The 27,376-nt window shown below is 49.1% G+C and overlaps 1 protein-coding gene across 1 annotated transcript in view; it reads right to left on the minus strand.

Annotated features, from left to right (window-relative positions):
• LOC144130466 (uncharacterized) overlaps positions 1-13,626 on the minus strand; it is a 32,503-nt gene extending 18,877 nt beyond the window's left edge. Inside the window, exon 1 of the mRNA XM_077664387.1 lies at positions 13,246-13,626. Coding sequence (XP_077520513.1) covers positions 13,246-13,257 — 12 coding nt within the window. The 5' untranslated portion in view covers positions 13,258-13,626. The remainder of the gene's footprint in view (positions 1-13,245) is intronic.
• Between the last annotated feature and the right edge of the window lie 13,750 nt (positions 13,627-27,376).

Below are 27,376 nucleotides of genomic sequence, written 5' to 3' on the forward strand. Positions count from 1 at the left end.
CCTTCTCTGTACCGCAGGAAAAATGCAGAAAGATCGAGGAATAGCGGCCCGATGGGTGGCGTACAAAGGGTCGGCCTGGAGTGCGTGTCTATTTATACGTATCTGGCGCCCCTATGTAGTTTTCATGCGACCGCGCCGCGGTATCGGGTCGATCCCGGAGACCCGCGCGCAGCTGGCGAAGCGCGACGGCGCGGCCGAGGTGCAACGTTCGACCTCGCACCCATCGCATGTGTGTGTAATAGCTGCAGTGCAACGTCGATGGGGACAGCCCCCCCTCCGCACCTCAGAAAGGGGTGAATGCAAACGCCCCGTCCTTGCGAGAATCCACCGAGGTCGTCGCCTAACCACGACGCCAAACAACCAGGAGCGCTAACGAAGGCGCGTGGTCCTTCGAAGCATAGCCGCAGCTCTCGACCACTTTTTCTGCTTCATTCTTTTTTCGGGCAGCAATTAACGGACTGGAACGGCCTGCCCCGTGACATCGTCAATATCGTTTCATCATCTACTTCTCGAGAACATGTAACCGATCATCTTCAATGCAAAATAATTTTCGCTGTTTTGTTTGCTCATTTCAATAAAATCCCACCCCTTATGTAATACCCCCGAAACCAGGGGGCCTTTAAGATAATAAACTGAAACTGAACGGAACTGGACTGGACTGGACTGAACAAAGAAGGCGCTCTTCAGCCTAAGCAGCCGCGCGACAACCTTCTCGGGCAGTGAGCTCCCCCTTGGTTGTAAAACTTGAGATATAAAGGGCTTATTAAGATGAAATGCCCCCTGCCCCCCCCCCCCCCCCTTTTCCAAATCACATCAATCGCCGCCAAATCCTCACGCCGATGAGAATCTCTGAGGGCTCAGCTTAGTCTGTTCACCGTCACGTGGTCACGTTTGCCGTCTGCTGGTTTCCTTTTATCGTTTTCTTAAACATTCCCACTCCCTCTCTTAGCGTTCGTCGACGCCTTTACACTTGCAAGAAGGCTATGCACTTCCTAAAAGATTCGCGCACCTCAAATTTAGCTGTCACGACTCACGAATGCAGGTTTTGTGACTTCTCCTCCTGGATCACAGCAGTCTGGCGCCTGAGCACGTATAGGCTGCTAGACTTTCCAGTGTTGGTGTGTGGCGTCCTTTGCGTGCTTATTACGGCTGACGTTCGAAAAAAAAGCGGACCGCAGTCTCCCTCCCGCGCGCACCTTCTTCCCACGGCATGTGCTCGTTTTGGGTGGTCACCAGGGTTGACGAGTTTTACCACGACCTGCAGCCGACTGTGCGATTGGGGGCTCGACTTGGGCTCGGGCATTGCGAAAATATTCGTGTACGCGAATTTTGAAAGCAGGACGCAGCTACCTCACCTTTCCATTTTTTTTTCTTGTAGCGCTTGAAGACAAGGACAGAAGGAAGGAGACAACGCGGGCGCTGTTTCGTTCGGCCTGCGCTATATAAACGACCTCCCGCATGGACCGCGCACGTCCCCTTCTAGCAGGCGAAGGCGCGAGTCATCATTTTTAGCAAAAACCCGCGTAACCGCTGGAGCGCCTATTAATCTGTTTGCCTTATCTGCAAGTTGGCCGTTTCATGCGGTCAATCTCGCTATCTTTACCCTCACGTTTCTTATCTTCCTGGCTATGCCTGCACGGCCTGAACCGGTGGTGTTTAGTTATGCTTTTTTTTTGTTCGGCCTTTTCCCCCACTGGAATGGCTACGGCACACATAATCCAGCTCCGAAAGGGGTCAATTGAGGCCCCGGCAGCGGCAACAGCCCCACCGCTGATGACGATGCACCGAGCGATCTTATTTTCGCCGGTTTTTCTCAACCAACGTCGGTGCAAAAAGGGGAAAGGGAACGAAAAAAGAACCTATGCCGAAGGAAGGGGCCGGCGAGGGCTGTCGAGTGCTTCCCCCGGTCGCGTGTTAGCCTCATTTTGGAAGACGGCCCCCTCCGCCGCGCGGCACAAGCAAATAGAAAGAGCGGCCTGTTGCGCACGGGCCCGTTCCTATTTGGACTGCAATTAAAGACGGTCAGCGCGGCGCCTCCGGCGATTGCACGGCAGAGCGCGAGCGGAAAAAACACGGTTCCTAACGGGACGTGGAAATGGCTTGACGAGCGAGAAACAAGGCGAGCTTTGAAAAACTACTCCTGGCGATTGTTGATGATGATGGTGGATTTTTTTAATGGCGAGAGGGTATCTCCGGCCAAAGAGCGCCATGGCGCAAGGTATTTTTTTCTACCCAAGGTGAGGTCAATGACCCACTTCCCAAGCATTTCACCCCAAATAAGCCGAGCACCAGACCAGAGGAAAGCTTGTACCCATTGTATCACCGGTGGTTACCCGGCGGCACTAGGGACCGAACCCCGCACTTCCCGCCTATGCGAGGCGGATGCTCGGATCACTAGGCCACTGCTGCGGTTCCTGACGATTGCTGGTTAAAAGGCTTTTCTTTATTGCTTTCAAAATGCAACGATGAAAACACGTGTCGCTGAAATTTTCGAAATATTGACAGACCGCGCAAGAGCTGACGCACCCTCTGTCACATTTCCATCACAATCTCTCGCGTTAAGGCTTCTTCTCGTCGAAAGCGCGGTTGCGTTTTGGCACACATGCAAAAAACAAAAAAGAAAGGCGCAATAAAAGAGGCGGTCTTTAACCTTGTTCTACGTGCCTCGTGCGTATAATAGCGTGCCATTAGAGGCGTCCGCCCGAGGCGGTGTGGGCTTCGACAGCTGGCACTTTTGTGATACTTGGCTAAGCCGTTCGAGGTAATGGGTCACCGAGAAAACGCGCGCGCGTTGTTTGTTCACGGCGAGGGTGGGGGGTGGCGCCGCGAAGCTCGAGGCCCGCTTTCTTCTGTCGACTGGCTTTATGGCAGCGCGTAAACTGTGAGGGTGCGCCAAATGCGACAGCGCTCGCCGATGCCTCTGCGCGCAATTCCTTCGCGAATACTTTCACTGGCAGTGGTGAGCGTGCCCGAGGTTCCCCTTCATGGCCGTGCAGTTTCGTTATCACCTCCAGCAATTTTTTTTTATGCCGAGCGGTTCCTAACTTTTCTATTCTCTACGCGACAGCATAAGGGCCCCGTTCTTCAGAAAAGTCGGCGTAGCTGTCGGTGTCCGTGATTTACCGGAAAATCCGATTGGCCGAAAAAGTGGCTATCACAAGAGGTTCCCACAGCTGGCGCCAGTCATCCAACGACCGGAGCATTCGCGAGCAACGCTCCGAGCGCACGGGTCGTCGGCCTCCGTCTGCCTCCTCAACCTCATATAAAGACGCAGCAGACTACTCTCGTTACTAGTTTCGCCTTTCAAGCTTCTATGCAGCAGACCCATCGCTGTCTCCCGTGGTCCTTGGGTTGCCAGTCAGACGCGCTACACTCTAAAACACGAATACCCGTATACCCTAAAAGGGGAGTAGCATGTCATCTAGCGCACCCCCTTCTATAAAAGGGAATGCACTAGAAGGCAGCTTACTCCCTTTTTAGTCTTTTCTGTTCAGAGTGTACCGCTAGGCCATGCAGGCACGTACGTGGGGCTTCGTTAAAGCGTGCCTCTATATCTATCTATGTCGTGTGGTCCTTCACATTATGATTGTGACTGCGAAAGAGGAAACAGTGTCTATGTCTGCGTGTGCAAGAGGAACCGCTTTCGCACCACACCTTTAAAGGCCGAGCTTAAGTGTCCCCCCAGTTTTTTTATATAAACTGGTAGGGATTCGAAATATAAAGAAGGATAATTTAAAACTATGAGCCTGCTCTCAGTTTTTCAGAAGTCGAGCATGAGGCTGAGAATATTAGAGGTAAGCCAGAAAGGTTGTTGTTTTAAGTGCCAGTAATTCGAAGTTGAAGTTGGCCAAAAATCGGTTAGCAGGGTCAGCAAAGGGTAGTCTTCAATGTTCGCGATGCCGACAGAACCACAGTGTCAGTTCGTATTAGCGGAAGCTCTATTTAAGCTAGTTCGCATTAACGAGAGCCCACTGTGTAACACCTAGCAATTATCATAAACGTGGTATTTAGCCCAGCGCAGTATTTCGCAAGCCAGTCGCTGTACGTGTTCAAATGAGGGCGCTCATGTCGACGCAACTTCTGTTCGTGAAACCGGTGTCCAGTATAAGTACGCCATGAAATTTCTACTTTATCACCACATGGCAATAGTAATTACTTCTGCCCCTCTTTGAAAACCTGGTTACAAATACCTAATATTCTTCAGGTGTGTGTTTAGACGTAAGAAATGCAGTAATGGACTCAATGCCTCTACCGGCTGTGTCCTCATGTTAATATAGGCAGCCAGACATCATATTGGAAGTAAATCAGAATACAGAAAATAACCATTTAGTGATCATTTCTAGACCCGTCGATCTTTTTAAATCTTTTCGGGCTTTTTTCTGACCCATTGGTTTTCTATGAAAGTCAGCCACTCCACTCGGCGCGAGTGCTGTACAAGGCTCAAAAGCAAGGTTTTGCTATGCATCGGAAGGATAGACTATTCCCATCAATACGCTCACAATAGTAACTTACAATATTCCGCACTTGGCTCACAATTAAAGGTGATATCCAAGAAAGCTGGACTAGCTTGTGTCGTCGTATTACAAGCGGATGTCACTGTGTCAATTGTGCGTAGCGTAAGTACGTCCCCAAAACGTAATGAAAAAAAAAATTCAGGGGACACTTAACTTCCGCTTTAAGGGTATGATGCGAAAGCGTAGTGGGTTAATTCGCACATATGCAGAAAGTCATTGTATACTTTACATTCATAGACCCCTGGGAGTCCTCATAACCCTCCTGGCGCAGTGGTGCAGTATTTAAGCGATGCGCCATTACCCTGCGATGGCAGACGCTCCCAGTGGTGGGCCTTGTGAGGCACAGGTTGCTCTTCCCGAGCGACCAATCATTAATTCAACTGCCACCTGCTAAGGTGGGCAGTTTGCTCACTGTTTGGTGGGCAGGTTGTGATGACGCCGCAAGGTCACTTGACCTAGATGGCCCATCTGCCTACCAGAGGTTGCTCTCTGGGCACCACCTGCCAGAGTCATACTCATGTTTTACTCTAGCCACTCATGTCATACTCTCGCGTTAAGATGTAACAATTTTCCTAACCTCATGGCTACCCGTATCGTGTCCCTTAAGCCAAATTTTGACAGGATACTATGAAGGCTTTTTATGTTTTCAAAGGTCCTGTTCATTTGACGACTTTGTAAGACTGTCTATCGGGGCAGTAGATTGTTTATAGCTCAGCGTATATGGGTACCAGACGAACTTAGAGCTCAGGTCATACGCGGTGTACTTTTCTCGTAAAAGTGTGCTTCTGAGCGCAGTGTGCCGGAAATTACTAGAACGCTCAAAATTCCCTATTGCGGCACACAAACAACGCCGCAACTGTTTGAAAGAGTTATAGACTGGTGCCGGACAGGTGCGTTTAATGTCTGCGTAGGAAAATAGGCAATAAGTAACGCCTGACGTCATGCACATGCCGTCCAACCGCCTTGCAGCGAGACTTGCTTGCATTCAGCGCCACAAGCGATTTTTTTTTTTTACAGCGAAAGCTGTTGATGGAAGCTGTTGATGGAAAGCTTTCCAAGAAAAATATGCGTAGCCACTTCGCACCCGTAGACACTAGTTAGCATGCCGTACACCAGGGGCGCTGCGCGCAGCACAGAGGTTAGCTGCGCCACAACGGGACGGAGCTGTGGGCATTCGCGCCGGAGAAAAATTGCTTTTGATGAAAGAAGAGACGCAATAACTACCTCGCTTCTCCGTGGTCGCCCCGTTCGCTCCTTGAGGGAAAGTGTTGATAAAGAGAGCGAAAGTAAGAACAGGTTAAGAAGGGCCGTAGTGGAGGGCTCAGTAATAATTTAGACAGGTTTTTAACGTGCACTAACGTTGCACAGCACACGGATGCGTCCTCTGGCTCAGGAAGGATTAAAGTTAGGGGAGTCTCGGAGGTCTCAGACCCGTCACCAGTATTGACAAGAGATCTAAGACCCCCCCCTTCAATGCTACAATGTGGGACTGCATGAATCCGAAGCAGGAAACCATTTTTTATTCTTTTTGTCAGTGCCGGTCGGAACATTTCTTCTTTATCGTTTCGAAAATTTCACTGTGGTTTTTAGTAAGAATCATTCATACGTTCTCTAAAACCCGAGACGGAGAAAAATAAAAAAGGCGGCAGCACTACTGAAATGCTGGCAGAGAAAGGGTAACCCGGGCACTCACACCACGAGTCAGTCCAGAGCAGGCCACTCAGCGCCAAGGCTATACAACAACAAGCACACTGGCACTGCGCGGGGATGCTTGTTTCAGGTCTATGGCATAAACTGAGCAAGCAATGACCTTTAAAAATGATTTCTGCCATTTTTAAAGGGACTGTATAGGGGATATCAACAAAGATACGATGTGCCTAGGATGCTAAAGGACACCGCTTCACAAATATCCTCCAGCAAGAATTTTTTTAGATGCGCTTCGTAGAAGCTGAGTTACCTGTAGTCAAGATTTGAATTTCCGTGTCTTCACGCCTTTCCCTTCACGCCTTTCCCTCTCTTCTCATTACTTTTTGCACGCTGAAATATCGGCGCTCCTCCGCCGGCCACTCGCACTCGCCCCCTCCGCCGGCTGCCCACGCGCGCGAACCAACGCTAGCAGTCTGCTGCTGACGTAACGAGCGTTGCATGACGTAAAGAGTGCGAATGCTGACGTAACGAGCGCGGATTCGGGCGAAAGCCCTGCACCGCAGGTGGCCCCTAGGCGCGGAAACGGGAGTTTTTCAAATTCTATCGTAAATTATCGGCTCGCTTTTGAGGTCTCGTACGCGGCATGAATGCTCGTTGGCCTGTACTCTACGTAATGTGACCATTTTATAGACAACGTCGAACACCCTTTTCAGGAACCCTTTAAGCAACGATGTGTAAAACAGGCCACCAAGCACTTTCTCTCTCTCCCTGTTTTTTTCGCTCTACGCATGTGCTCGAACCAATCGAGACCTCCCCTTCGATGGAGCCAAGCTTTAAGCAATGGGGCTCTGCAGCCGAGCTCTGCGTCATAACTGACATCGTACATTTAAACGGATGGTGCGAACGAATTTCCATAGGCGCGTGGTAGACGCTCCATCAATTAATGAGAAGCGGTGGGGATATGACGTAGTGGTGACGTCACGAAACGGATATAAGGAGCGGTTTGAGGCACCGTTGGCACCAAGAGGCGCTGCTCACTAGCGCTCTGCGCACCAAAATTTCGCCGAGTTAATGATTTACGGAGCGACACCGTAAATATAGCGCAATTTATTTTTAAGGAAGGTCTCTGTTTGCATCTTCTTGGACATTCGGGCCACGTTCGTCATTTCTCTAGGATTGTATCTGCGGAATCTGTGCATGACTTTAGCCAAACCTGCTGAGCAAAGAACTGCAAAAGAAAACAGTTTATATCTTCAGCTTTAAAAAAAACTGCAACTATTGTACCCCCCTGAGAGCAGCCACTAATCTGCTAACTCCACAAAATAATTATAAGTGTATATCTGAAAAAGCGACATCCACGAAAAATTTTTCTCCTAGCCTTAATTACAGTTCTTTAAGCATACTGCTTTCGTTATCATCTCATTACAAATTGCTCTGAATGCGGCGAGATAGCACAGCGCGCCCGCTCTTTGTTTTGTGACCTCTCCTTTGTGCGCCCTCTCTCCATCTGATCCCTTCGCGGACAGGTCAGAGATAGACATGCGCAGACATTGTGAATGTAGAATAACATTCAACGGATGCAGTGTTAAGCTCGCTCCGACGTGATTATGAAAAACATTGAGGTCGCCGCAATCTAGCTACGCAAGTTGTGTTCAAGTGGGTGTCAAAATGTTATGAGAAGCTCCGCTTTTATACATGGATCTCTAGCACGCAACTGCAAGATTTCTCAGGCAGTGTGATTTATATTCTTAAGATCTATCCTATTAATCGCATTTTTATCCGCTTGGATTGCTTGAAGGATAAATATCACTATAGACGAACAAGCTAGTCAGGTGAATGTGACATGTGGTACCCCATAAAGATAATTCCAAGGTCCGCAGTTCACTTACATGCTGGCTTGTTTTTTTAAGAAATGTTGGGTTCTGCGAGACTACCACGACGACCATTCCCTCATAAAAATTTCGGCGTCGAACTGAAAGGGTGACGTAGAAGATCACTTAGTAATACATTTTCATCAGATAGTGTCTTATAACACAACCCCTGGAAGCATTCCTTTTAACTTACCACAAATAAAAACGCGTTTAAGCAGAAATGTATTTTGTGTTGAATGGATCCATAACTACAGCGCAAACGACAGGACAGAGATGAAGAAGGGACACCACACAGCGCTGACACACAGTTGTGAGTCAGCGCTGTGTGGTGTCCCTTCTTCATCTCTGTCCTGTCGTTTGCGCTGTAGTTATGGATCATCGTAAACACCAACTCGCCCAACAAATGCTTTTGTGTTGAATGGAATTCGTTTCCAAGTTGAAGATTAAGAATCCACCTCTAACGACCCCGTCCGGCCGTCGTCTATGAGTGGCCACAAATATCGCCGTGGATTTCTGCGAACGTTTACAAAGTCTTCACTGAATGCACATACTCGGAGCTGTAAAATGTGAATTAGCGGTAGGCCCATAAAATTGAATCACTTCCTCCTGAGGCTCCGGTAGGTGCCACCAACCGTCACCCAATCCTTAGCGCAGTCTACTGTTCACTCCATCTCTCACTGAAGCCAAAACTTGCCGCTTCGTTCGGAATCTATGCGAAACAAATAAAAGAGCAGCTCAGATCGCCCTATGCGTCACTACGAAGGTGAAAATATCTCTTCAGTAAGTGCAGAGGCCTTGAATGGTTCAACATAGGGGCAAAGAAATTCAATACTCAGCTTTAACTCAGGGGGCCCATTCGCTAAAACGCAGTGGTAGCTTATTACTACGGCTCCCCCATAAGGTGCCCAAACGATAGCATGCTTTCACGCCGCTCCTCATTTTGCAGACACTGCAAACTCAAATATTTGACACGTCGCATGCGGGAGGTGCGGGGTTCCATTCCCAGTGCCGCCGGGTACCCACCGGTGATACAATGGGTAAAAGCTTTCCCCTGCCTGGTGCTCGGCTTATTTAGGGTGAAATGCTTGGTAAATTGGTCTTTGACCCCACCTTGAGTAGTCGAAAACACCTTGTGCCATGGCGTGCTTTTGGCCACAGATGCTCTTGCGCCATAAAAATTCATCATCATCAAATAACTGACAGTGGCATCCTTTCAAATGTTGTTTCGGTGGTGGAACCGAAATGCGGGAGGCCCGAGTATTATGCAATGTCAGTGCACCTTAAAGAACCCCAGATGGTCGAGATTATCCGGAGCCCTCCATTGCGGCCTCCGTCATAGCCCTAGTCGCTTTGGGACGTTGAACCCTATAAATCAAACAACCAGCCGTTAAAATGTTCGTCACCTTTAGACTATCTCTTTAAATGTCTTATACCCCTGTCACACGGGCACTTGTAAGGCCTTAGAAATTAAGGTACTTTGCCCCAAAGGCGCGTGACGCGCATCTACACGGCAAAGCGTCGAGACCTATGCGATAAAGGTCCGTAGCAATAAAGGCGGCCGTCAGCGGCCTTAAAGTTGCTTAAAGGAGCAACCCAGACGGCAGCGCCAGCTAGCGAGCTCAAAGAATAAAAAATTGACGCAATTTTTAGTTTTCAAACCGTAAAAAAAATCTAATTTATCTTATTTAATGGTTAATTTTGCATTACAGTGCACTTAACCGCAGAGGAGGCTACGACTAAAGACATCCACACTGCTAGAAAGGACTTGAACGCTTTTCAGCAGCCGCATCGACACACACGTGCTTGCGCATCTCGCTTTGCTGTTTTTTCTTCGTTTGCTCTTCGTTGTGTGCGTGTTTTGAGTTTGCTTGTGTGCACAAAGACACAAGCAACAAAGCACGCTCCTCGAACACGACGAGGAGCCGAACGGAAAAGTGCGCCTACCGTGGTCGGACCTAGAACGATGAAAAAAAAAAAAAAGAAACTGTTTCAAAATATCCGTTTCTCACCGTGAGAACGCTCGTTTATTATCGTGATAGCTACTTTTTCCAACATAAACGAATGCACTCTTAGCTGAAGTGCTACCGTCTGCTTTAATTTCATAATGTTACTAGCGCCGCTTCACACACAGCGGTGACTTTTGGCATTCACGGAGGCCGCGTTCTAGCTCCTTTGGATTTGCCGTGTAGCAGCGTCGCTGCTCCTTTTCGGTTTTCCTCCTTTAGTGCAATAAGACAACTTTACGGCAAAGGCCGAGAAGAAGTCCCGTGTGACAGGGGTATTAAGAGTAGTGACGGTGTAGCGGTGTTGAAGAGCCTGGGTGCCTGTTTTCAGTGTTTAGCAGGTTGAGCAGGTATTCCGCATTCCGCCCTTATCGACGAGCCTGAACGCGCGCGACGCCGGCTGCATACAAAAGAGGTCGAAGCGTTTTGCGCCGTGTTTTCCTCCCCCGGCGAGTTTGGGCGGTAGAGTGACCTCATTACGTTGCGCAAATAGACCACCGTGTCATTTGCGTTTCTTTGCTCTCTTGTTTGTTACGCAACACCGTTGTAACGAAGTTCTTTTAATCAGTTATTTCTGCACGCCGTGTTAAAAGAAGCGCCCGACGAAGACGGCATGGAAAGGTGAGACCTGAAGGGTCTTCAGATCGTCTGAGGGTATATACGCTAACAGCGATTGGTGCGCTAGTGCAAAGGAGCCGCAATTTCGAGAGTAAGCCAAAAGACAGATATCCCAAGAGATTGGTAAATGCCTCGTAACGTGGTTTTTATTCAAGGTTGCAGAATTAGTTGTGAACAATGCTCAGTAAAATATGTAGTTTCTTTCCGCTTTAGTTTAGACCATACTTGGTACGATATCAGGAAAAGTCATATAAATTGCCGAAGAAATGCGCAGAAGTTTCACAAAAAAAGTAAAGTGACTACATTTTCAAGTCTTGGTGATAGTCCGTCTGTCGAGCATTAGTGTGAACCAACCGTTATGAGCGAATAACTAGCTGTTTTTACTTTTAATCTTCATTAAAACGGACTGCGAGATTGAATTTCCTCGTTTGGATTCGCCCCTCACCACGACAGTTTGCGCAGACTCTACTAGCAACGTATTTGCACGGGTCTTCTCCTGCATATGTTAGCTCCAGAGCATTATAGCGGGGCTAGTAATACTTTCATGTTGTCAAAGGACTTCAGGTTATCTCCTTTTGTAAGTACCTGCCATGGTGGCTCACTGGTTAGACCACTCGGCTGCTGAGCTCCAGGACCCGAGTCTAAATTCGGCCGCGGCATCCATGTTTCGACAGAAAACATACTCAAAAGGCGCCCATGTGCTGTGCGATGTCAGTGCACGTTAACAACCCCCCGGTGACCTAAATGAACCCGGAGCCCTCTACTACGGTGTCCTTCATAGCTCGTCGCTTTAGGACGTTGAACCTCACCTACAGTACATTTTAAAAATAGAAAATTATTTGCTTGTTTATTTTTATTATCCTATTTTTGCTGCTGCGCATATGATGCATGCATAGCAGGGCGAGAGGTGTTCATTTCATTAAATTATCTTGGTCTTATCAGCAGCGGTTTAGTTTTTTTCTTAAGATTCTTCTATCGTCCCGCTCTCTCTCTCTCTCTTAATTTTATTGTTCACGCCATGAAACTGTTGTTTGAACAATGGGCTGCAACTAAGTGCGAATAGATAGCCCGATCTCCAATCACTTCTTTTTCAAAAGCGTCGTTCCCCACGTTAAGTCTAATGTTATTAGCTTCGATATAGAGTGGCAGTGATATATTCCAGCAACGCAGCCTGCGTCTGCGAGCTTGGCGGGACCGCAGCTGATGACTAAGCCGGATCCGGAAACGCGCCAGACACAATTTACTCTTCGAAATAAGCGCAAACACACCCTAAAGGTGTTCTCTCGGGAACACTATTTTATACCGCTGCGCCAGACTTAATTACAACCCCTGTGAATATCAATTGCAGAAGTACGTCGTAGTTGCTGAAAATTGGTTGAACACCCATTCATAAACTAATCCATAATAGAATTCCTCCCACCGGAACGATATCGGGTCCCGAGGCTTCCAAACAATATGTTTCTATTCGTATGTACCTATCATCTTAGCGAATTCCTCATTTTTAGCTGACAGATCAAACCTCGTATCCTTTTCTCCACGAAACTGTTTCTTCTCGAACCTTCCCTTCGTTTGTTCTTTTTTCCTTTATTTCTTTTAAGATGCGGGCGCTTTCACTTAAACGTTAAAGCACGCTCACATGCATGATCCTGCATGGTCGACAGCTGTGAAAGTGCTGAGGAGCGAACCAACGAACCTAACCCCGTAACGACTGGTGTGTCAAGCACGATGCAGAGTGCGCAAATGCCAGTAGCGTTCGATCAAGGGGCGAGAAACATATCACATCCTCGCCGTATTGCTTAAGTCGCATCTCCCAACGTACTTACTTGAGCGAAGTGTTAGCTGGCAAAGACGCACAGTGCGTGCTGAAATATCACTCACTCTAGAAGCTAGCCTCAGCATCAAACCATGCTGAAATTTCAGCTGACATATACTGCTACGTCATTAGGTGATGGAGTTATACCTAGTTTTGCTATTAAACCAGTGAACGTACTCGAATATCTTCCCATGTCTTTACTGTTATCAGAAATTTACGAAGTTTTGCTGTATCTTTTGTTCCTTGCTGTTTTCAGCACTTTACGCTCTCCTGCTTGGATCGTTTAAGTTGCGCTGTATTCTACAAAAAAAGGAAAAAGAGATTAAATCTAGTGAAAACCGCTGATTTTACCTGATTGCAATGTTATTTTTATCAACAGATCGACCAGACCTTTACCTTGCCGCAATTCACGGGCAAGTGGCGACGAAATGCTGAAAGTTCACGCTTTCTATCTTGCATTTTTCTTTTCTTCGCATTGCCGGGTAAAGAACAAAACAGTGAACCAGACAGTTGAGAGGAATAACGTCCGAGCTGTATTACAGAGCCCCCTCACATTAACAAATGGGGAGTGCATGCCTATTCGGACCCATTCAGAGAAGCTTAACAAACCCCGCGCATTCATAGCACTTGCGCTCGTATTGGAATGCCCTTCCCATTGATATACTACGCCGCGTCGGGCGACTACACTGCAACGAAGGTGTATATATACTCGTTCCGACGCCCACACGCAGTCCTGATCGCAGCACGTAACCAAGTGACGAGTGTCGTGCGGTACTCACGGCTGGCAACATCCTGGCAACGGCGTTGGTTCCACTGGGGCGTTTCACCACACAGTCAAGGCCAGTATCGTAGTCCACTCGAGTCCGGCGGCGTAGCGCACAGCAGAGCGTCCGCGAGTTGACACAAACCAAGCAGGAGCCGGCGCAACCGAAAAACCCGCTCCCAAGCACGACCGGGCAGAAGGGTCCGATGGTCACTTCAGCAGCGGCGGCACACGTTCAAACCAAAAGACGGGGCGGATCGGTGGCGGACGGCGTTTTGCCCGCGCGCTATGGGGCTCGCCGGCGGTGCTCGGCGGCGTCGTCGTCTGGGTGCGAGTCGTCGTTGTGGCTCGCAGGTCGGGCGCCGCATCCACGAGGATCAATGCCAAGCCAGCAACTATTTCACCCTGAACTTGTTCTAGATTTTATACGACGGGCGGGCTCGGCCAGAGAGGAGGAGTAGTCATGACCTTGTTTCCTTGTCTGCCGGGCCCGGCCCCCTCTCGCGGCCGCCGACGCCGCTCGCGCTGCTCGGGCCATCGGCTTCGTGTTTGGGATGCCGGCTGTGCTGCTGAGTGGCAGCCGCCGAAAGAAAAAGAAAAAAATAGAAAGGAAAGAAACGAGCGGGCGCGAAGAGAACTCGCTCCGCCGCCGTCTACTATAGCTGTGTGCACCTGCACTGCTGTGCCGGCGTCTGAGCGCTGCCGAGGAGCGGTTGTCGGAAGGCACAGCTTGCGCGATGCGGACGTCGGTGGGTGTCATCGCCCAGCCACGGCTGGGTTAATTCCCGTTCCGGGATGGGGCTCGGGTGTCACGCGGGCAACGCCATGCGCTGCGAAAAGTGCATGCGCGATCAGGTAAACGAGTCGCGGTTGCCGGCGCGCCCCAGAGCGTCGAGAAACACGTCGCGAGAAGTACGACTGTCGCTTACATTTCTTTTTCTTCCTTTTTTTGAGGTCGTGCTTGACTGACAGATTATTCCTGGAGTTAAGAAGCGAGGAGACAACTCATGTTTAGCAGTGGTTGACATTGGTAAACAGTGCTCTGGAAAGTGACGCCAGGAGCCTGAAAAGAGGGTGCCGGTGTGGTATACGCATATAAACACGATAGACCAAGCCGCTGTCTCAGGCCAAGGATCGAGAATCATGTGACCCAGAGGCAACGGACAGTTGCCAATGGATCCTCCGCAGCTCCTCCACGCAAATAGCGATGTTGAATGTCGTTCAGCTCCTTGGTGGCACCTAGTCCTTAAATTGGACCGAACACCAGCTTGATCCCCGGTGTGAATTCAAAACAAAGGGGAGGGGGACTGAAATGGCTTCTTAACTGCGACGTGATGTCCTCCTGCAAATTATCTTTAATTCTGAGTGCTTTATTCTCTAATTGCGCAGATAAGAATTGCAACTGAAATAGCCTACTGAGGTTGCGTCATTCTCAGAACGCCAATCGGGCTCGAGAAGACGATACTGTAGGCAAAGAACCGATGCATGTTCTTGTTTTCACCTCATATTTAGTTAGCTTTGGTTTTTGTGTGTTGTTGTGCAACTATCACTCACTCACGGGCGTATTACAAAGAGACCTTCAACTGCATCCCCCCCCAACCCCTCCCCAAATCCCCTGTCCCCTCCCCCTAGACACCAAGAGTGATCCCACTACTATGGGCAACATAACCCGCGTACAAAATCCCGCTCCCCAGAATATCCCGAAGTTACCTCCACCACCACTAGACGTAATGACTACCCTGTGATAGTCACGAGGGGACCTGTACTGCTGAGAATCCCACCGTACACGATGTTCTCCTACAACAGGGCCAAAACCCGCACCACGGCTGCCTTCTGCTCCTCTCGTGTGTGCAAGGTGGGTACAGGACACCTACTCCGGACCTGCCTTTTCTTGCAAGCCCTCAGGGAAAAAAAAAATCTGCTTCGACGCGCATCGGACCCCAGCTCGACCGCCGGATGCAGAAGATTGGATCTGGGGGACCCCACCTCCGGATCGCGCTGTACTTCCTCAATTGGGCGTGCACCTAGATATATAAAAAGCTACTTTATGCCAAACAACACGCTCTTACAATTAAAAACAAATGTTGCAGAAGCCACTACGGTGGCTGTCTATGAAGTGCGAAAGCATTCTCCATGATAGTTGAGTTGAGGTGTTGAATGCTACAGGTGGGATTGGCCTTGCTTATTCTGCCGGCCATTGCTCCACGATACTCACGACACCACCTGTCAGTTTGAATACAACGGCGCAATTTCTTGATTTTGAGCATTCTTTATTCCTCTATACTCTCGTTATTGTTGTTGTTGTCGCCAAGTTCGGTTTCCGGTATCGAGATTAACGGCCTGCGCATACTGAAATAGAAGACGTATTTGGTAGTCCTTAAGTCTACTCCCCTAGTGATGGCTCAGTCGATGACTCTGCCATATGTTGTTGACACCAAGTCTGATGTGTTAATTGTGAAATTACAGGTTTTCGTAGTGTATTCAATGAACCACTGGTTTTCCGATTTTGAAATTTCCGCGTTGAAATCCCGCGTTATGATCATTGACTCCACTCTTCCCTTTGAGTTGTCACTGAAGGTTGTTTCAGCACCAACACTGTAGGTAACGAGCTTGATGGATAGGAATTCCCTTATTTGCTTGTTTGTTGCATCAGGAATGATGTACACTGGCACCGGAACCACATCGGTGCCATTGCGCTTGACCTGAGCGCAGCACAAATCATCTGTGGTGGCTCAATAACGGAGGTACCGTCTTCGTTTCGAGATGACACTTCTCTGCCACGACTGACGCGGTGCTAGCGTCGGAGGTGCCATGGGGCTGCGCCAAGATGTCAACCTCTCGGCAGAAGGGTTAGCATAGTGTGACGATTTCAGGCTTGAAATTCTCCATGTCTTCTCGTTTGTAAGAACGCTAACGATTGCCCGAGCCACCCGAGCCATCTCGCGAAAGCGATGCCCTTGTGAATGGCGTTGTTCAGTATTCCACTCCCTCAAAGTCCGCTAGGCACACCAGTATCAAAACATGCGGATGGTCTTCGTACTTGTCAAGCAAACTGAGCTTCCGCATATCCGTAGAATCATTTTCCTCATTCTTGAGTTGTCGCTTCGGTTCACGTACCCTCGACAGCGTCTTCTTTCGTTGAGCTTTTCTTCTGTTGGTGGCGGTCGTTGTTGTTGCCGTTGGTGGTGGTGGCGGTCGGTTTGAAGGCCCGATCTCGTTTTTTTTTTCTTATTTGGTTGTGCTGGCTTCGGGCGTGGTGTTTTGTCTGTAGCTCGACTACCTCAACCTCGACTACGTTAAATGAGTCAATGTTTCACAACTGTCTAACTGTACAAGGCACCCTGGCCAATCTCTTATTGTGAGTATGTGCCATTACAGAGAGAACAACAGCAGCAGCTCACCTTCTTTGCCGAGCCCGCCGGCGCATCGACTGCCGCTCGCTCGGGGTGCGCGCGCATTAGAGATGCATACATCGCGAAATTAGTTGGAGGTAACTAAAGAATGCTTCGCGTGAAAATCTTCCCGACTGGTTTACATTTTGTACTGCGCGACGTTTATAGAATTTCTTACGGGTGACGTAGACAAAGAGAAATTAGCTGCGATCTTCGAATCATCTGGCGACGACGCACTGCAGCTCGTTCATAAGTATTTTCAGTGCTAGCTTACCCTCTAGTGTGCATGTCGCCCAAATGTGTCCTGGAGCTTACCTGCCCCAGATGATGAGCCGACATCGTCAAACACCCCACGAGCACTGCTGTAAGTGTAGCATTCTGACCAAATACAGCAGTAACGTATTTGTAGTACAGCGATGGCCTTATCCGATCACGTAACTGCTACACTGCGCAACGGCTCCTCGGTTATGGTGTCTCACTATTGAGCGCGGAGCCGCGCGTTCGATGTCCTGCTGCTAGCGAGTGAGCGAAAAACATTTATTCATCGTGTGGGATCGGTGGGTTCTCAGTTTTGCCAGATGGCCGTCAGTTGCTGGCTGGCGGCGACCTCTTCGGCGCTCGGTCGCCTTCACTTGCATGGTCGGGTCTGAGCTGAGCAGCAGATGTTCCCATGCCCTGAGTGAGGAAGAATCCACGAGACCTGAAGGAGGGGACCCACCGGGCAGACACATGTGATCTAGGGTAGCTCGGGCCCCGCAGAGTTTACTGTGCGGACTCATTTGATCGGGTAATGTGTGCGCATATACCTGCGGGCATGGATGCGAGAATGTCTATAGTCTATGCCAGATTTTTTCTTGATTTTTGGTGAGAGACGTGAGCGGTGGCGGCATGCTTTGTCTCGCGTGGCGGTAGTATTGGGCGATGTCATGAAAAGAGGTCAGACCCTCGTTCGGTACATCTGAGTCTGATATACCCACTGCTAGGCCGACGAATTCTCGAGCGTGATTGTGGGCAGCTTCCTTCCCGGCGACTGTCCGAATGGGCCGGGAGCCAGATCAGATCCATCTCCGTGGTATGTGTCGGGTTGAAAGGCTCCTAGAATTTTGAGAGCGGAGGATGAAACTCGGTCCCTCACAAAGTTACGTACGGCCGATTTGGAGTCGCTGATGATTACTTCAGAGTCTGTGTTAGCAATGGTCATGGCTATGGCTGAAGTCCCCCACGGTTTCGGAGCGTTTGGTGTGTATTGTGGCCGCTGCGACCACTTTAGCGGGTGCGTCCATGCGTGGCGCAAATCGAAAAAGTGCGATCCTTCGTTCCGTAGTCGACTGTGCCTACGTATAGCTCTCCTGTTAGTCTTTGTATTTGGCGTGTATAGGGCTTTCCCCGTTGCCTTTATTCTGCATGCATTTAAACAGGGGATTGATCGTAACCAGTTTTCGTATGTCTAAGGGTATCTATCTGGGGCCGTCCGCTATCTATTCGGCGTTGATTACCAGGTTGGCCACAACGTGTCTTCCGGCCTTGGTGTTCAAGGGTCTGTGCAACTAACTGTATGGTGCTGTTTTCTTCCATGAGCTCATCTACGGTGTTGTGAACTCCTAGGCTAAGGAGTTTGTCGGTGGAGGCGTTTCTGCGTAGCCCGAGGACGGTCTTGTATGTCTGGCGGATGAGGCAGTCAACGGCGAAAAGACGGATTCTTGCGGCATGTCTCTGTTCCCTAGAGTGATGGGTTCGGATTTGCGTACCCCGAAAGAGAGCTCGGCTTTGACGTAGATTTGACGTAGTCGAATGCTATGGCACCCGGATTGAGGCCGGAAAGATTGGAGAGGATCGCCTCATGCGAGAATTTGTCGGAGGTTTTCTTTAGATCTACTCCGCTGGCCGAGTGTAGAAGGTCCTTCGAAAGTTGGATCATGATTTCCTGCGTCGAGAGGTGTGCCCTGAAGCCTCCCATGGTATCGGGGATGAGGTCGCGGTCCTTCGCGCAGCTTTGTAGTCTGAGGATGACGTGCGACATGTTTGCCTAGGCAGGATGTGAGGGATATGGGGCGGATGTTCTCAATGTTGAGTTGTTTGTTAGGTTCTGATATGTACGTGACCCTCGAGCGTTTGCACTTCTGGGGTATCTCGCCTTCTCGCCAGTATGTGTTCATTAGGTCGGTCATTAATTTTTTTATTTGGTTTTTGGGGAAAGCAAATTACGCAGTATCTATCTCATATTTCGGCGGACACCTGAACCGCGCCGTAAGGGAAGGGATAAAGGAGGGAGTGAAAGAAGACAGGAAGAAAGAGGTGCCGTATTGGAGGGCTCCGGAATAATTTCGACCACCTGGGGATCTTTAACGTGCACTGACATCGCACAGCACATGGCTGAAACCAGTTTGAGGTCCAAGTTTCTGAAGGCTTTGTTGGTGACTCCATCGGGCCCTGCGGCTGAGGTCGTTCGGAGCTGGCTTAGGGCGGACCTCACCTCGATGTCCGTAAGGTCTGCGTCTGCGTTTTGCTTCGAATGAGGGGAGAGATTCGTGGTTGTGGTGGTGTTCAGGTATCTGCAACGCACATTCGATAGCAGCTCTGCGTCTATACCTGGGTACTGCTGTCAAAACTTTAGTGCATGTCAACGAGCACCAAGTAGTCGAAATCAAACCAGGACCTCTTTGAGCAGCGGCGTCCTATACGACCCCAATGTACCCCCAACTTAGTTTCAGGGAGTAAAAATGCATTAACACTTCGTTACTTCGTTTGAACCCGCCAAGAACACATGCGATTAAGTGCATGCTGAGAAGGAACTATCGTGGCGGACGGTTCAACTGCCGACAGCAGCGGTTACATGGTGTCTAGGTCTTCATGGATGCAACCAATGCAGCGCGGCGTCATTTGGTTGAAAGCCTGCTTCGATAATGACCTTGCATACCATGAGACTACAGCGGGTCAGTGCAAGCTGTACAATGCTTGAGCAGGAATGTGGATGTCGCAGTCATCTGCCGAACCGCGGCCAGTCTAACGCGTACCTGCACAGTTAGATGCCCGCCCAGCAGTTTGCCTGATAGATGAAGCACGAAGCTACGCAATGTTTCCCCTGCCCACAAACTATATTACCACTCTGTGAGAGGCCATGAGAGGCTATGTATTTTCTATCGGCATATTGTTTTTTTCTGGAGAGGGCATATCGAAAAGCCGATAAAGAAGCCTCGTCTTCCAGCTTTACTTGGACACGTAACGAGAATCAAAAGCAGAAATAACTTATTGTCGGACGGTAGAATACAATTATATCAAACAGCAGCAGCAGTCGAATGATCGCAGCTTGGTTCATGCTTAACCGCCGCGCCGAGCGGTCTGTTCCGGCGATTGCAGCGTTGGGACAGCTCTCGAGCAGGCATTGATGGACGAGATGGAATAAAATTCGAATAGAATCGTTTCATTGTTCTGGCCTACAGTATTCACGCGGATAAAGTGCTCTACATTGAAGGGGACAAACGAGATTGTTCATCCTGAAATATTCCTCGATAATCAGCCAGTAAACGCATAAACAAGACCTGAGGATACCCTCAGTCATCTTCGCCTCAATATAGTATTGCGGAAGAATAAGAGAGATTGAAATACTCTAGGCGCGCCTGGCTCCCGATTGACCTAAGAGGTAATCAGAGCGGGAAGCCTTTGCAGTACAATGAACGCAGCTGGGATGATAAGGACGACAATTATGACGAGAAACACGACGACGACTGTGACAAGCTGCAACTTCAGTTCGTTCCAGTCGTTTATTAAAGGGTGAAAAGAGGGAGTAACTACCTTACAAGACAATGTTTTCCTACTGTCGGACAGCACTACTAGCAGTGAAAATTTAAGGCGTTGTCCTGGCAACAAACTGATATCGCGCATTGTTCATAAAACTCTAACGACGCTCTCTTTGAACTTAGATAAAACCAGGGCCATCTATTACGGTTACCTATACACACATACTGCCTTTACATCAGGCTAGAAAAATTGCAACTCCTGATCGCTTCGCACTCCTATCGGGTGAAGTTTTCAGTTCGTAAAGTGTAATTAACTTAAATTCTGTACTGAAACGTTGGGCTTAACGTACCAGGGTTTTCGAAAAAAAATTACGTTCAAGTGGAGACTCAACATAATCGTCCTTGCCGCAAGGTGCGCTCCATGAGCATAGAGGCAGAGTCCCCGTTCGTAGCAGGGAATAAAAGGTAGAATTCGGTATGTGGGTTTAGCATCCCGAAACTACTAGAGTTCTATGAGAGGCGCTACACTACAGTGCTGCGGAATACTTTGAACCATCTGGGGTTCTTAAAACATCATTGATATCGCATAGCACATGGTCGTGTTTGCATTTCTCCTAGATCAAAAATATGGTCGCTACGGCCGGGATTTGATTTCACAATCTCGTTTTGGTTCAACAGCAGAAGCGCAACAGCCATTGAACCGCCTCGAAACTTTGGTGCCAATGTCACAAGACTTTCTCCTCTTCTTTCGTTTAGTTCGTGCAAGGCATCTTCTTCACGACTACACTTATTCGAGTGCTGCTTTCCGCCACCTCGTTTGTCCCTCGCGTCTCGCACGCTTCTCGTACGTGTCTCAAATGCGCCCCCTTCCGTGCCCTTCGTCTTTCAAAGACGGGAGCCACCTGTTGCCACATCCTGTCCGCACTGTTACTCAGTGCGCTAGGCGTGTTTTGCAAACAGAACCTTAGGCAAACTTGGAGTTGCGGCATCTCTTGCAGAAACACCTGACAGCGCGGGCGTAGGCGTCAAAGTGACGTGCAAGCATTGAAAGGGAGCTGTTGATGAAAAGAATCCTCTGGCTGCATAGAAAAGCGTATGCGCGCTGAAAAAGGCCCGTGGGTCCAACTACACTGCCGACCTCTGAACCACTGCGTTTTAGCAAACGCGTGAGTCATACAAATGCGAGATGATGCGCGACCCTGTTCTTCAAATAAAAAAAATATCAACAAATCAAGAAAACGCCGCTTTCTTCTGTTGTATCTTGTGTAACATCTCATTGATGCGCTGCTTGTTTGTTTAGTTAGTTTTATCTGTCTATCGAGGCGCAGCGAGGTTTTTTTTTTTCTTTCTTCAGTATAGGTCTTAGCGTTTATGCTCTACCTCACGACTAGCTGGGCTTCAGTGAAAGGCTGCTGGTTCAATGAGGAAACTGAACACGAGCAAAGGTGTGCTCAGCGGCGCAAGCATACCCAACAATTCTGGACAAAAGCATTTTTAACGCTATTTCTTCATATATTGCAAGATTTTACTATAACAATCAATATATCTTCAGGTCTCCCGTCAAAAGGCTTGATTTTTTTTTGCTATTAATATTTTTGCTATCGTCAAAACCGTTCTCCATTTGTTTTCTATGACAGTCTTAACTGCTCGATGCGAGCGATGGAAACTCTGTAAAAAAAAGATTTGTTACACGTTGGAAGAACGGACCATTACCTTCAATATTTCCGTAACATTACCTTACAATTTCCTGGTATTCAAAATTTTTTGTCCAAGAATGTTGGACATGAGAGCCAGGAGGAAACAACATGTCGGTGTGAACATCGCGTGAAATTTCACAGCAGCGGACTTATTTACCGCAGGACTGCTCTCACTTTATATCTCGCTGCCCAGACTGGCTACTTGCACTTGAACCAAGTGTTGGCATTAAAGAGGCGAAGAAAAGATACCCCCCTCAGCACATTCAAAAAATGTTCTTTTGGTCAGTCAGTCGAGAGTCCAGCATTACTTTTGAATAGCTGCAATATTCTTAATGATACGAGCAAAACGGAGAGATATTGAAGATTTTAATCATCCGTGTTTTTTTTTTCTCGCGTTGGCCGTTTACTTCAATATTCTACGCAATTCATGGAATCCCTCTTGTTGCTGTTCCAAATTTGCAATTTAATTGTGACATTAAGGTTGACTATAATGCAGATGGCAAGCGGCAAAGATTCATGAGGTTCTGTGATGAAGTGGTGTAGCCTCGCTTGTCCAGGCTAAAAATATTCATTAAATTTTTGCGGAACTTTTTTGCTGCGCACAACTATCACACACGGGTACTTACTCTATAATCCTTGAGGATCTCTGTGTGCTGATCACGTGGAGTAGATCTAGAAAATTTGCCTTAGAATGTTTGATGTGTTCTTGGAGTTCGCATTTCTGGCAAGTGTACGCTGCACCCTTCTGATGGGGTATAGAGTGATCTTGTGTTCCGTTTTTTCTTTTTGAAGTTGCCCAAAACACCCGCTGTAGATTTCCTTGACTGACGATTGATGTCGGCCTTTCAGATGAGTTCATGAGGCGCCGAAGAGTCTCTGGAGCATCCTTGTAATGAAGTAATTAATGGCCAATTTTTACTGAAGCTGATGATGGATTTCTTTACTAGCAGCATGAAATAGCGAACATTCAATGATATTTCCTTTTCCATCGCGAGTGGCAATCGTCTCTTTTTCATTCCTTCCTGTACAGTGTTTCCTTGAAAGACAAGGCGCAAGCAAAAAAAAAAAAAACCCCGAATGCGATGTAGGTGTGCTAGCACAGTCATTTTGCTTAACTTTGTGTATCTTCCTTAATCTTAGTGATAGTGCGGCCGGGGTGAAATCGGGGGTTAAATTTAGGAAGGTTAATTTTATTGATGAGGAGGAAATGCGAAAGCGTGCATCTTTTGTAATCCTCTTAAGCAGTAATGAGGATCACAACAAAGACCCGTTATATCCAAGTCTTTCGTTGTATCTGGGCTTTTCGTTGTATTTGAGTCATTCGTCTCTCCCACCTCGCCCCTGCAAGATGAAATGAGAAATTCCCCTATCTCTCTTTCACCACCAGTCAACTGTGGCAGGCGGCTCTTCCGTTAACCCCGGGTTCGAAACCCACTCGCTTTCGTAGTGTGCTTTATTTTAGTTCATTTGTGCCCCGAAGCTTCATCCCCGAGACAAGACGGCTTTTTCGCTAGCGCAGCACTTAGCGCTCGCGCACTACAACGGTCCAGGGACGAGGCCAACGCTGACCACGCGGTGGTTTCCCAGGGGGAAAGGGAGATAGGGAGGGACTCGATCGAATCGCGTGCGCGATGCAGAAGCGGCAGGCACCTCTGCGCCTTCTGTTCCGCGCATTGTGCCGCAGAGCGGTGCAGGTGTCGCTTTGCTATATTCGCCTGCGCTTTCTTTTTTCGTCACTTTCGGCCTCTCGTTCCATGCGAGTTGGTAGATAAATACGCCTCCCTTTTCAATTCGTGCGCGCCGAGTGAGCAGCAGCAGCCACCGACTTCTGCGCCAGGCAGCCATGCAATGCAGACCACTCCGGCCACATCAGCGCAGCGGGTCACGCACCAAGGGCCGCACTGCCCGCGCGCGCCGCTCCGGGGCTGATGAGCGAAAGCGGCGCTCGAGCGACTCCCGGTTATCGCCTTTCTTTTTTTCCTCGAGCCGATTCCAATTTTTTGGGACTCTGCCTCTCCCACTCCGCGAGGAAGAACACCCCGCTGCTGCGTTGCCGTAAACAAGGAATGGAGTTGCGGGAAACAAAAAGAAAAACAACAACAATAAACGCCCGGCTGCGCCTACCCCGCATTCATGCTAGCCACGCCTGGCAAATTGTCGCGCTGTATGGCGCGCGGTTTCTCCGTCCCTTAACCGACAACCGGCCACGCCGTAAATCCCGGCCGCCTTTCTCGGGCCGCGGTCGCCGCCGAGGCGGATCGGTGTCCGACGTGTAGCGGCGCGGCGGTCGAGCACAGGGCGCGCCCGGGAAGCCCGCCTCGCTTCCGCGTCCCGCCTTGAATGCCGAGGCGGACAGGCATAGGTACGTACGCAGCTCTCGCTTGCAGCAGATTGTGCGGTTCGCTGTTAAGGGCGCTTCCGCGGAGGAACTGCACTCGGAGTCGGGGATGACTTCCTGCGGAGAGAAACCTCGACCGAGACGCGAATGTGGAAAGCGAGCCTATGGCACGTGTTTCCCGAACCCTGCGCACAGCGGCGTCTGCTCAGGAGGCGGAATTCTCGTTTGTCCGTCTCTGCGCGCGGCTGCCGACGGTGGCAGACAATTACGCGGCCGAGCTTGAGGAAGCGGAGGGCTGCTGGCGTATGGGAAACGCGAGCCATCTCTTTGTGTTCCCCCTGTGTAATTGCACGGTGCAGCAATTATAAAGCGGGAGAGGCGGATCCTGCCTGCGCTGCTAAATGCGGGCACGACGATATGGTAGGTAGCTCGACCAGCATACGCCCTCGCTCCGCGATAAAGGAGGGTGTAGGTAGTGCTATGGACACCTGTGGCGGTTCCCCCTTGCGCAGAGCTTCTTGTAAACGACTTTCCTGAAATGAGACGCTGTGAATGGCGACAAAAAAGAAAAGAAAAATGGGGATTATACGTATAGAGCAGTTCTACGGCGTATTCCCAGCGCCGCGAAAAAATAGCACGCTGGAAACGGAAGCCAATGTGTAGTGCAAAAAGAGCGGCCAGTTTGGCAAGTATAGGGGTAATGATAGTTCGCTCATTCAAAACTGGGAGAAAAAAAACGATATGCTTCTGTGGACACTGGTAATCTCTGCGCAGATTTTACGCCTCTTTCTCACTTTCGGGAAGTGAACCAGATTACTCAGGACAGCGGCCGTATCGTAGATTCTCTTCAAATCTTGTATAAGGAATCGTTGCGGATGATCCGTACCATAACCTGACGCTCCCGAGCCACAGATCGCGATAACCAGCTGCCGCAATGCGGCGTTTGAAGAACCGCTTTGAGGTGCTTTCGATTCCAGGCTGACCGAAAGTCGGAGATAAGAGGGAAAGTCGGGCCGCTTGCCGGCTTTTTCGTGCCCGCGCAAGAAATAAGAAAAAAGAGAGAAAAAAAAATGGGTGCACGTATGGGTTCGCGCTCACTTTCTAAAAACAGGCATGTACTACGTGAGCACAGCCGGCAGGCAGCCGCGAACTTTGGCTGCGCGAGCGGCCGGCCCGTGCATGCGGCAGAGCAGCAATATCCCAGGTTCTGGAAGAGGTCGCCCTGCAGCAGCAGCGCATATATCTTAATCGGGCGCGTGATCCCGCGACCGCGACCCGAAGTGCGCCTGCCCACTGACCCCGGCACGGCGCGTGGGAAACCCAAGCAGTTTTCTTCTTTTTTTCGTTCACTCTTTCTTGCTCCTCTTTCTTCTCTCTTCACTCGTGATGCTCCTCTTTCTTCGGTGATCGTATACTGAAGCGAGTATACAGCCGATAAGCGGAAGAAGACGGCGCGCACGCGTTTAGTGTGTAGTTGTGCCACTGGCGTGTTGTATGGGGATAACAGCAACATTCGCCAGCCTCGGTGACAGCACTCGAGGATCAAGTTTCTCAACAGCCTAGCCTATCGGCCGTTCACCACAACTACAGCCGCCCTCAGCAGCAAAACGCCACAGGCGGGCTTTGCCAGCGTCGGAGCCAGCACAGCAGAGAGCGCGGTGAGGCCAGTCGCGAACAGTGCGGTTAGTGTGGCCGCCGAGGAAAGGGGTTCCGCGGGAGCAGCGAGGAAAACGAACAAACCGGTTCGCCACTTTGGAAGTGCGCGGCGTATGCCTTCGCTGCATGTCACGCTGCGACTCCTGTACCCGGGAGGATTTAGACCGCGAACGGAATTAACACGCACCTCAGCGACGACATGCTTGGTTCCCCGCGTCATGGCAGCTAGCTATAGCACATTTGTCTTGCTAGTTTCGCTGCGCTTCTGGCAGATTTTAACGGTAAACAAGGAAAGGTTGGAATGTACTCAAGAGAGTAGCTCCCGAGTTCCGCGTCTTATACGAGCTGTCAAAGCCGTGCATGGCAGTGTGGGGTTGAAAGGCCATTTAATCCCTAACAAATATCCTGGACTCTTCGTGGATTCCACTTATAATTACTTTTAGGGCTGGGAATAGGGTTTTTCAACGCATACGCGTGAACAAAAAGAAAAAAAAAGAGAAAATTAAAGTGAATTCAAAAGCATTCGCGCGGCGCTCCTGCTGTACAAGGTGATTTGTTTTAACATTTACAGATGTTTTACCTTAAGATCTTTGAGAGATATGTCGGTGCGGTTTCTTGAGTTGGATTGTTCAGCAACGCGGACATTATGTGCCTTATATAGATCAGCAATTAAACGCTAACTAAAATCGACGAATTTTTATTTTGAATTTAGGGGCAACGTATCTTGCAAAATTGATGAGCGTCGACATAGAAGCTGAGCCCTGTTTTAAATTTTCTTTATTGGCAATGTGGTTCGAAATATCGAACGTCAAAAAACGCATTTGAAAGCTCGTTAAAATGGCGCCGCTGCATGTAGTATCTTTGCCGAAATCAGGTTAACTTCTAAATCATTAAATACACAAACTTCGCCTGTATTTGATGCATAAGAAGTCATGCGGAGCAATAGGGGATATTCGAAATTTCGCAAGTGCGCTTTCCCGCATAACAATGTTGCCCAAGACAAGATGGCTGATCATGCGTTTCAAGCTGAAAGAAAGCAAGAAAGAGTAGTTTTTAGTTGGATTCTTGAAAAATGCGTTTCTTACATTCTGTACACACCCTTAGCACCTGTCCTGTAGGCCCCGCGGTTTTTTGTTTTGTTTTGTTTTGATACAGAAGTCGCCCATCTTGTCTTTGTCAACAACTTTGTGTGGGAAAGCACACTTGCGGAATTTTGAATATCCCTTATCGCCGACAGGCCTCTGTCAGGCTAATCCCGCCTGTATATTTGGATTCCAAGAGAAAGTAAGCGCAGCAGGGGGCGGCAGAAGGTTAGGTGGGCGGATGA

The sequence above is a fragment of the Amblyomma americanum genome, chromosome 4 (assembly GCF_052857255.1).
Source record: "Amblyomma americanum isolate KBUSLIRL-KWMA chromosome 4, ASM5285725v1, whole genome shotgun sequence".
NCBI classification, from domain to species: Eukaryota; Metazoa; Arthropoda; class Arachnida; order Ixodida; family Ixodidae; genus Amblyomma; species Amblyomma americanum.